Here is a 10698-nt window from a genome sequence, read left to right as displayed (position 1 = left end):
TATTATTTTCTAATAAATTTTTTCTTGAAGTTAAAAATAACAAAGTTTCTTACGGCTTTTTTTTTTTTTTTCCTTTTTTTTTTTTCTTTCTTTCTTTCTTTTTTTTTTTTTTTTTTTTTTTTTTTTGCAAATGAAGAGTTTGTGTAACAGTCTTGACTTCCATGAACGTGGCCAAATGGTGTTGGTTTTTTTTTCGTTTTTTTTTTTGTTTTGTTTTGTTTTTTTACAGAGCAAAAATATTTAAGAGACATGGAAAACAATACAGGAAATGACGTTACATTTGAAACTATTTAAATTAAAATAATATATTCTCATATTTTACACTATTTCAAAAAACGAAATGTGATTCAGTTAAGTATTGATCTCTCAAAAAAATCTAATTTACAATTCTGTGTATAAAAATATAATTTACGGACCCCCATGAAGTTTGTCTTTCTTTTCTGTATATTTGTTCGCTTGCTTGTTTCTCTAGACTCGCTGAAATGAAGGAGCAACGTAATGGAGAGATGGGAAAGTACGGAATTTTGCTTTCTGAAAGTCAGGACACACGTGACATGTAGAAAAATAGACTCTGCGCAGTTTTGCTCGGCCTCACAAAATAATTTTTTCCCCTGTGAGAACAGTTCGCATGATAATAAATTATCAAAGAAACTATTTAAGGCTCTTGAAGGTCCGGTTCATATCATTTAAAACATCTATTCGACATACCAAAGAAATAAATATCCAGGAGAGGAGGAAAAAATAAAACCAACAACAACAACAAAACAATGAACAAAACAACAAAAGAACAAATAAAAATATATATATATTTATAAACTAAACGGAACAGAACTTCCCGGGGTCTTTGTTTCCCTTAAAGTCTACTTTGGACTGTCCTACTTAATTATTATTATTTTATTATTATTATTTTTAAGCCTTAATCCGTGCTCTCTTTTAACAATATGTATTATTTTTCCTTTTTTTTTGTTGTTGCTTTTTTTTTTTTTTTTCTGTTTTCTTTCCATTTGGGTTATTTCTTTTTCTTTTTTTTTCCTTTTTTTTTTTTTTTTTCCTTCCCCAACCTCCCCCCCTTTTTTTTTTTTTTTCTCTCTCTCTCTCTCCCACACTCCATTTCTGTCCCTCTCCAGCCGCTCTCAGCTGGCCGATGCCACCATGCCCAGCGGGTGCAGCGCGTCACCATCCAGCACCCAGCTACCGATGCGGTAGAGGAGCCGTGAGTACCAATGGATGCCGGTTGTGCTGGTGGTAGGGATGGCCCCATCTGGGCACAGGGCGGCCAGCAGCCCCTGAGCCAAGCGGAATGGTGCAAAGGCCCAATGGGCCCAACTGTGCTCCTCGATGACGGCGTAGCAGGAGGCCAGCACCCGGTTGATGAGGATGGTGCCTTGGGCGGTGAGCGGGGCGTAGGCTCCCGACGCCTCCTCCCGCAATGAGACGCTGTGCACAGATGCCGGCAGCAGCTGCCGCCCGCCCTCGCCCAGCACATAGACGCGTTGGCCAGGCTTCACATCGCTGGCGAAGAGCGCCTGGCCGCTGGTGAGCCCTGTGGCCTCCGACTGGTTGTGCTGGGGGGCCACAAAGAGCAGGTGGGCCGCAGTCAGCAGCAGCCGGGCTCGGGGCTGCCGCGTCTCGATGACGTAGAAAAGCTTTCGGGAGCCGTCCTCCCGGTCGAGGAAGGTGAGGAAGTCGCTGTAGAGCAGCCGGCCATCCGTGTCAGCAGCCAGCACGCGGTCTCCAGGGCTCAGGTCCTTCACCAGTTTGGTGCCGCCGTGCTCCAGGTGCACTGTGGCCGAGCCGGGGAAGCAGCCTCCTGATTTGGCTGCCACTGAGTTTTCTGCACAAGGAGAGAGACAAAAAGGGTTAGAGGGGTGACCAATGGGATGGGGTGCAGGGACACATTTCCCAACATGCCCTAAGCGTAGAGCCATGAATCATTAAGTTTGGAAAAGATCTCTAAGAACATCAAGTCCAACCATCCACCTACCACCAGTATTGCTCACTAAACCATGTCCCTCAGTGCCACATCTCCACGTTTCATGAACATCTCCAGGGACGGTGAGTCCACCACCACCTCCCTGGGCAGCCCGTGCCAATGCCAGACAACTCCTTCAAAGAGAAAGCTTTTCCTAATATTCAACTTGAACTTGGCTCAACTTGAGGCCATTCCCTCTCATCCAACTGCTGCTATCTGGTAGGACAAAAGGCTGCCCTCACCTTGCCACAACCTCTTCTAATAGAAAGTGATTAGGTCTCCCCTGAACCTGCTCTTCCCCAGCACCACCAACACTGGTAACCAGCATGTCCCCATTGCATCTGGCTACAAGAGTCCCTTCCGGCACCATGCCACCATGCTTGACCTCCTGCTGAGTTACAAGCCCTGCCAGTTGCATTCACCTCCTTGAGCAAGATAGTCAAAAGTTTTCTGCTGAAATAGTTGTTCCAGAATAAGCGTTGGTTTTTTTCTTTTTTTCTGGAAGTACTTCTCACTTGGGTTCCATTTGCCTTGCACCTCACAGATACCAGCAGGTAGTGCATAGGCCTACAAGCAGTGTGTCTTCTCCTGCTCTCGGACCCTGCTTGCTGCTCATGGCACCTTGTACTGAAGAAGTACAAATGCTGCAAGGCAGAAGGATAGCTTTCTCGTGGAAAGAACAGAAGCCCAATTTGTCAAGCCCTCCGCTCACAGCCTACACGGTGCAAGTTCCACCATTACACTGTACAGTCCCAGCCTTTGCTGCCTTCTCATTTCTGGGGTTTGCACCCCATTCCCTATAACACCACTGCCCTGCAGTCCCCAGGACTTCAATTCACGACACGTAAACCCTCTCTTTCACTACTTCACTCCACCAGGATTCTGTCCTGAGTTAATGGTCCCAGGGCATCCCTATGCCTGCATCCAACCCAGATACCTCCTTCACATGAATCATAGAATCATTAAGGCTGGAAAAACCTCTAAGATCATCTAGTTCAACCTCCCAGCTACCATCGTTACTGCCCACTAAGCCAAGTCCCCAGGCACCACACTTCCATGTTTCTTGAACACATGCTCAGCTGTTGCTGGAATTGTTCAGGGTTTTGACACTGAATGCTGTAGCTACCACTGCTGCTTTTTGAGAGCTACCAGGAAAAATAATTGTAGGCTTTAACAGATCAGAAACAGTGAGAGGACTTGATGGATTTCAAGTCTCTTCTGCAAATTCCTTTTGGAAATTTTAGCCTCGTGCAGTGCAGTTTGAAAGGACTGCTTCTGATTTCCAGGCCTAGCATAGGGACTGCAGGGTCTCACTTCTCTGCACTGGATTGTAGCCCATGATACCATAGGCTATCAAGTGCCTTTGCTGCAGCTGACCTGCATTCCTGATCCTTCCCTTGCCTTCCCTTGGTTTCTCCCAGTTACTCACTGTGCCAGTTTAGAGTCCTGGTAATTTATCTCCTAAAGGTTGTCAGATTTTATGTTTTCCTTCTGTGGCCAGTGCTGAAGCTATCATGATTTACATAAACACTCTGAGCATCTCCTAATGACTTTCTCAGGAAGGACAGGAAGGGCGAAAATTAGAACATTATTGATTTGCTAACGACTTTATCACTTCTCTTTCAGAAATGAAGCAGCGAGATCTCCAAGGCCTCTTCAGAGAGGACATGGCAACAAACAAGCTATGTGCTTTATGTGGAGCCCTCTGCTAGCAAACTACACCTTCGTACAAGCCCGCACCAAAGGTCTGGCTTGAGCTTTGTTTGCATATTCAGGGACTTGATGAATAGATCTAGTAGTGTAGCAGCTCTACAAACATGCCAGTGAATTGGCTGAGGTGTGAAAATCTGCTTCTTTGAGCAGCGCTTGTTTGGGTTCTCTAATTAAAATCCAATAAAGGATCAGCATTGTCATTCTGATTCATGTAATAAATGCAGACACTCTTGGAAGAGAGGACACTTCCATTTTTTTCCCAGCTTCTTCCCCCCCTTTTCTCCCCCTCCCTATTTGTTCAGGTGCAGAAACCCTATGTGCCAATTCACACACATACTCTCCAAAAAACCCAGGACCTTCCAAGCACTATTTGCACAGCAGAGCCACTTTTCCAAGGCACTCAAGATGTGTATTTGAATTTTAAATGTAGAAGCTCGCTCTAAATACTTGCCGCAGCGCATTATCAATGTCCCTTTTACCACCCCTGCCTCTCCCTCCCCTGTCCCAGTGACAATAATTCAGGCCTTGGGGAAACTCTTCTTTGCATTCCAGTCTCCGGGATCATACTTTTTGCAAACAGAGATCTAGATAAAGAATCTTCCTGCCTGCCATTATGGGGTTTAATCTTCTCATAAGATGCTCCGTCATGAAACGAGGTTTCCACAGTTTGAAACCAGACCTAGTGGGTGGAATTCAAGCCCGTTCCCTTGCAACCCGCGTGGTACAGTCACACGACCCCGCCTGACACGCACTAAATGTCACCCCAAAGTCCGCGTGTGCGGAATCTCAATGAGCAGCTCGGGGTCGCTCCTCTCCTATGAAATATACATGGAGGTGGATTAGGGTGGGCGCTCGGAATAAGGTTATTGTGCGCCACAATCAGACACCTTGAGCCATAAAGCCCATCCTTGCTATTGAAAGGGATGTTTCGTATCGCTGTGAGACCGGCAGCTTTGCAGAGCCTCCGAAGATGGGGAGATGAACAAAAGCAGTGTCGGGCTCCCAGGACAAAGCCCTCATGGGTTGGAGAAGTCCTGGTGTGGATCGGGACCCAGTTACAGACTGGCGTGGTGAAGCCAATGCTGTTTACTTGCTGTTTCGAAGTAAATCGATAAATTTGGAGAAAGCCCATTATTTTCTTTTGCAGCCAAGTGTTTCTTGACACTTGCAGCACTCTCCAGGCTGGAAGATGCTCTCACAACACTGCTGTACAGCACCGGGAGGCGGGCCCGGAGGCTGGCACACGCCAAGGGGTTCACTTAAAATAATCAAAACGACAATAATTTTGTTTCAGAAGCGTCAAACGCAGCTCGGGGTTTCTCACGAGCTGTTCCCAGGTTGAGACAGCGTGTGGCGTTGTAAGCACAGGGAGGGGAGGCAGAAAGAGATGCGCTCGTATCGGGCGCTGGGAATTTCCCGGCGGCTCCCGGCGGAGGGGCCGCGCTCGGTGCTCATTTCCCGGCCCGCTCCCGCCCCGAGATGAGCGATCGCTTCGGATGGGGAGAGCTCGGATCCCACGGAGGGAGAAGAAGGGCGTGTGGCAGTGGTGGGAAGGCTGGGCAAACTGACAGCGAAATTAACGCTGGCAGGAGGTGCTGCAGCTGGCTGGGCTTCTTCCTTCCTTCCTTCCTTCCTTTCTTTTTCTTTCTTTCTTTCTTTCTTGCCCCCTCCCCTTCTTCTTTGTCTCCCCCCTCCCCTCCCACGTGTGCCTCAGAGGCGGGCGCTCAGCTCCGGACCCCGACGGGGCGGGCAGGGCTGATGGGACGGGGAATTGGGGCACAGAGTCTGGGGGTGTCCCCAGCGCGTCTCCCCCCGCCTCACCTGCTTTGACGGAGCAGTGGATGTGCGCCTTGGACTCGTAGTAGACCCAGTCGAAGCCGGCCTCGACGGCGAGACGGGCCAGCATCCCGTACTTGCTGCGGTCCCGATCCGACGTGGTGATGTCCACGGCGCGACCCTCGTAGTGCAGCGATTCCTCGGAGTGGTGGCCGTCCTCGTCCCAGCCCTCGGTCACCCGCAGCTTCACCCCGGGCCACTGGTTCATCACCGAGATCGCCAGGGCGTTCAGTTTATCCTTACAGCGCTGCAGGGACATGGGGACACAGGAAAAAGCGCGTTGAGGAGACGGTGCTGTCACCGGGATCAGATGCTCCCACAGCCTCCCCGCATCCCTAGGGTCGCATCCTGCCCTTCCTCTCCAGCCAAAGGGAGCAAGAAGGGGTGAAACACCGCAACGCCGCCCCCTCCCCATCACCTGCCCCACAGCCGGAGTGCGCGGACTCAAAGCCCCACATTCCTGCTCTAAGTGCCCTGTCCCCTTCCCAGAACAAAGTTCTGCCGAGAACAAACACTCGCCATATATCTGGGAGTCACGGATTCTCCCCGGAATGTCTCCCTGAGTCTTTTCAGCTTAATTCTCTGTTGAAAGGAGTCTCAATACACGTTAACAGCCTTTATGTGCTACTTTTTTTGTGTGTTGTTTTGTTTTGTTTTCCTCGCCCATCACTCATTAGAGTCCTCAAAGCAGCGTGGGCTGGTTGCTTTCCCTCCACTTTCGGCACGGATGTACGATAACACGGCTCAGAGAGGGAAGATGGAAAGCAAGAGAGGACCAAGCAGAGGAGTTACAGGGATGCTGAGGGGCCTTTGTGTGCAATGAGAGGCTTCAGGCCCCTTAGGGAAGTGCTACAGGGTTTTCCTTCACACCCCCGAGCTGCTGGGCTCACCTAGAGCTGCACTGTGGGCAGATTCAGGGTGAGCTCCATACGGAGCCCTGAAAGTGTAGAGGATTGGTGTGTGGGTCAATGAGGGGGAATGAACAGCTCTACAGGGAGAGGGACTTGCAGCTGCTCCCAGACATAAGAAATTTGCACTGAAAACATCTGACTGAAGGGCACACAGCTAGAAAAACCACACACAAGGCCAACCTATCCCTTCTTTTTCAGAGGGAAATAACTCATGGCTACAAACAGCACGGATGCACATGGGGTAAAGCCACAGCAAGAGGCAAGCAGAAGCTCTCCCTCACATATAGCCCCAAGTGGGATGCCCTGTCCCACAAAGGCCCCTTCCCAGCTCCCAGCAGGGCCAAGTGTGGCCACCCCTTTTCCGACCCCACTCCGAGGGACGTGACAAGATTGTTCAACGAGAAACTTCCCGTGTGTCTATCACCACCATCAAAAGCAATTCCAGCAGCACACATGGCCCCAAGAGATACCAAAGGCAATCACGAGCTCACTTTGGACTCTGTGGCCTAGCTCTCAGTGCAAAGAGCCAGGGAGGCTGCTTTCAGCCCATTCCCTGCAGCAGAGCACGGGGAAGCAGAGGGGATTTTTTTACTTTCCCCCTTTGCACAGCTGGGAGCTCCTGCAGAGCTGTACGGGGACAAGCAAGGTATGGGGATGGCAGGACGTCAGGGTTTTATAAGATCGGGATAGCAGAATATCACGGTAGCAGGATATCTCAGTGCCAGGATATCACGATAGAAAGATATCACTATACGAGGATATCATGATAGCAGCATATCATGCTAGCAGCCCTCGTGGCGGGTCTCCCTCCCGGCCTCTGGCCCGGAGAACGCAAAGAGCCGGGAATCAAGCAGGGGAACGGCCTCCTAAAGGACTTTCCTCCCTTTCACTCTGCCTGAGCTGGATTGTCGGAGTCAAAAGCCGTGAAGCCCAGACTATTTATTAATTCATCGGGTCGTGTGCCACAAATCAAGCCCAATTCTGTTCAGCCACCGTGAAGCTCAGCAGGGCTGCCTCCGCCGACGCTTTGTGTGGAGGCGAAGTTGTTCAACAAGCCCTCTCCTGCCAGCTCCTAATCTCTTCACAAATGAATTGCTTGAAGGAAACACTTAACAGGTACCTGTCAGTGTAAACAACCTGGTGGGCTTCCTAAATGCCAAGCTGATCTCTGAGTTCCTCCCATCGCGCACCGCCGTGTGCCCGCGTTAGGCGAGATGGCTATTTTATTTCATACAAATTCCAGCTTTATCGTGCTGACCTGGCCTCCTTATCTCCCGGCCGAATCCAGCCAATGGCCGGGATGGGGGGGAGGGAGGGGCAGCCCTCAGCAAACTGCTGTTGTCACCTGCAAAGTTGAGAACCCGACTTACCGAGCTCTGTTTGCCTTTTTTTTTCCCACCCCCCTCCGAAGTTAATATTAACCCGCGGCTAATGCATTCGGCGGCTATTCCCCGAGTCTAACAATTCTCTCCGGGGGAAGATCTTTCCATGCCTGAAGGGCTCGAGGCGAAGGGCGGGGGGCTGCGGGACGACAACCCCCGAATCCGACCCCTCTCCTCTGCTCCCCTCTGCCCAAACCCAGCCCTTTTCCCTCTTTGTGCCTTAAAGCACGGCAACCCGAAAGAAAAAGAAAAAAGAAAGAAAGAAAGAAAAAGCAAAAAAAAAAAAAAAAAAAACTATTTGTTTTCGTTCCGTTCGTCTGAGGGAAGTTGACAGAAGGTCAGGAGTTCACCCGCTGCCGGCTAATGCGGCTGGAGCCGTGCCCCGGGAGGGCATCCGCGCACCGCCCCCGGCCCGCACCGCTCCTCCGCGCCCGCACCGCCGCGCTGTGCCCCGCCGGGAGCCCATCTCCCGCGGAGCCGCCGCCGTCTCCTCCTCCTCCTCCTCCTCTCCGTTCGCGTAGGGAAGGGTGAAACCCGAGCCGGCGCGATCGATGGGCGAGAGAGGAGTTAAGTGGAGCTGAAAATACGAGATGCGGAGGCAGAGAGGGCGGAGGAGCGCTCAGCGGGGCGCGGGGGCTGCAGCTCCGCGCTCTGAGCTCCGCGCACCGCACTCGGAGCTCCGCGCTCCGCCCCGGCAGAGGCGCGTCGCCGCGCTCCGAGGTACGCGGAGATTTAAGGTGGTCGGGAGGAGATGGTGGCCCCGCGCCCCGGGAGAGCCGGCAAACGTGCGGAAAATCAGGCCGAGGAGAGGGGAGAGTTTGGGAAATTCCCCCCCTTCCTCCCCCGCCTTTCCCCGCACCCCCTCCGCGTCCACTCCCCGCCTCGTCCTTCCCCGCGAGTCCTGTTCTAGCGCTGAAGGTGGGGCTTAAATGTATTAATATTAAAAAAGCGCCGTTGACCTATATTTGGAGGAAACCCATTTCCAATGCCTAGATTGCATGTAGTTTGAGAAACTCCGGGATTGGCAGAGCAATTGACTTCACCGAGCTCTCTGGTGAGCATGAATAATAATTACGAGGTGACTCTCGAAGAGGTTCTCTCTCTCTCTCTTTCTCTCTCTCTCTCTTTTTGCATAAAATGGTTCCGCAATCCGATTCCGCCCGAGATCTAATATTTACCCGGTTGTAAACCTTGTGCCATCAGATTTTTTAAACCCGAAGGTGATGCAATGCCGATAAGTTGCAAGTCCCTCCCCTATGGAAGTACCAGAGCGCTGACGGCGAGCATCCTTAAAGAAATATCAATATATTTACGCTCTGATGGGCACAATCGCAAATGATGGTATTGCAATACGAGCTCTATCATACGGAATCAGGAGAGCCATGGTCGATCCGGCTTCAGCTGCCTTTTGTGAGTGCACGACTGCATGCCTACTAAATATAGAATACGCTCGCGAGGGAAAAAAAAAAAATAAATAAAATAATGAAGGGTAAAATGAAATGAAACAGCGGGGGGAAAAAAAAAGGAAAAAAAAAAATGAAAGAAAGAAAAAGAAAAAGAAAGAAAGATAAACCCGAGCGATAAACCCGAGCGGGGGCTCCGCCGGCGACGGGAACGAGCGGCCCAGCGGTCACTGCGCGCCCGCGGTACTCCGCGCTGGATGCGGTTCGTTTGAGCAAAGTGCATCCGTGGGGACGAACGCGAGCGGCTGTCCCTGCCCAAGTTCCAGGGAACGCCATGGCGATGCCGGCGGGTATCGCACCGAACCCCCACCGCCGGCTCCGGCCCCGCTAACTTGTCTGAGAGATGGCATTGACATTACGGGGAAAGTAGCCGAGTTTGGAGGGCGGGGGGAAGAGGGGAGGGAAAGGGGGGACTCCCAAAAAAATGCTAAGACAGATGCGTCCTTTAGGGGTGCTCAGAGAGGTTAACAAACACAAATACAGGTATCTCTGTGGCTCTACCTGAGTCATCAGTCTGTCAGCTCCCGTGTTCTCTTCATCCTTAAAAATAATGTCAGGGTTGTAATTTGGGGTTAGTTCTTTAAATCTCTCGGAGTTTCTTGTGATCTTCCCTTCATATCTTCCACTGGCCCCTAGGGTCTTCTCTGCCACATTGGGAATAAACTGCTTATAGGCTAACGGGGTCAGCTTTTTGGGGTGCCTCCTTTTTCCAATGCCCCTGCCTGGTCCACAAGTCAGCCCAGAGGAGACTAAAAGAGCGCAGATGAAGCCCACCAAGAGAATTCTTGTCAACAGCAGCATTTCGTCCATTGAATCCAATTACTTCACAGCTCTCTGTGCCTATCCCTGGCTGTCTCTCTAGAGCTCTCTCTCCTCCTATGTCCTTGTCTGCTTTCTGATCGTATACTATCCACCGATCCCTAGCAAGACAGGTGCTGGAATGGCAGCCTTTAGGTCGCTGATAACGGAACACATCGGAGTTTGGTCGGGAGACAGCAATCGAGAGACAAAAAGGGTCTGATTTTAATGGTAGCAAAGCAAGACGCTTGTGAGAGGAGTCTGCCTTTAGTTCTATATTATAGCTGCCAGGGCCGAGAGCTGATTGGCCAAGGCGAGACAAGCTTGTCTTCTGATGTTTTAACCCTCAAAAAGGCAACAAATTCTTGAAAGATTTTTTTTTTTTTCCTTTTACCTGAAGGGCTCGGAGCTGAAAGGGGCGGGGATTGCGCTTTCTTGGGATAACATCAATTACACGCTGTTTTTTTTTTTTTTGGTTTTTTTTTTCCCCCCTTAAAAAAAAAAATAAAAACTTTCTTGGCAGAATGGTACATTTGTCAGTAAGGGGAACAGACGCCTCTGCGCAATAATAATAATAATAAATGCAAAATACATCAGGTTCGAGGGGTGCGAGGCGGGCTTCT

The 10698-nt window shown here is 50.5% G+C and overlaps 1 protein-coding gene across 1 annotated transcript; it reads right to left on the bottom strand.

The window, feature by feature from the left end:
* Positions 1-1080: 1080 nt before the first annotated feature.
* Positions 1081-10326, bottom strand: SHH (sonic hedgehog signaling molecule). Its single transcript, XM_031616091.2, has 3 exons — positions 9779-10326; positions 5507-5768; positions 1081-1834 (listed from the first exon to the last, which is right to left on the bottom strand). The coding sequence occupies exons 1-3, from the start codon at positions 10085-10087 to the stop codon at positions 1134-1136; spliced, it is 1272 nt and encodes a 423-aa protein (XP_031471951.2). The 5' UTR covers positions 10088-10326; the 3' UTR covers positions 1081-1133.
* Between the last annotated feature and the right edge of the window lie 372 nt (positions 10327-10698).

The sequence above is a fragment of the Phasianus colchicus genome, chromosome 6, assembly GCF_987193195.1.
Source record: "Phasianus colchicus chromosome 6, bPhaCol1.hap1.1, whole genome shotgun sequence".
Lineage (NCBI taxonomy): Eukaryota > Metazoa > Chordata > Aves > Galliformes > Phasianidae > Phasianus > Phasianus colchicus.
This window is presented reverse-complemented; position numbering and strand designations above follow the sequence as displayed.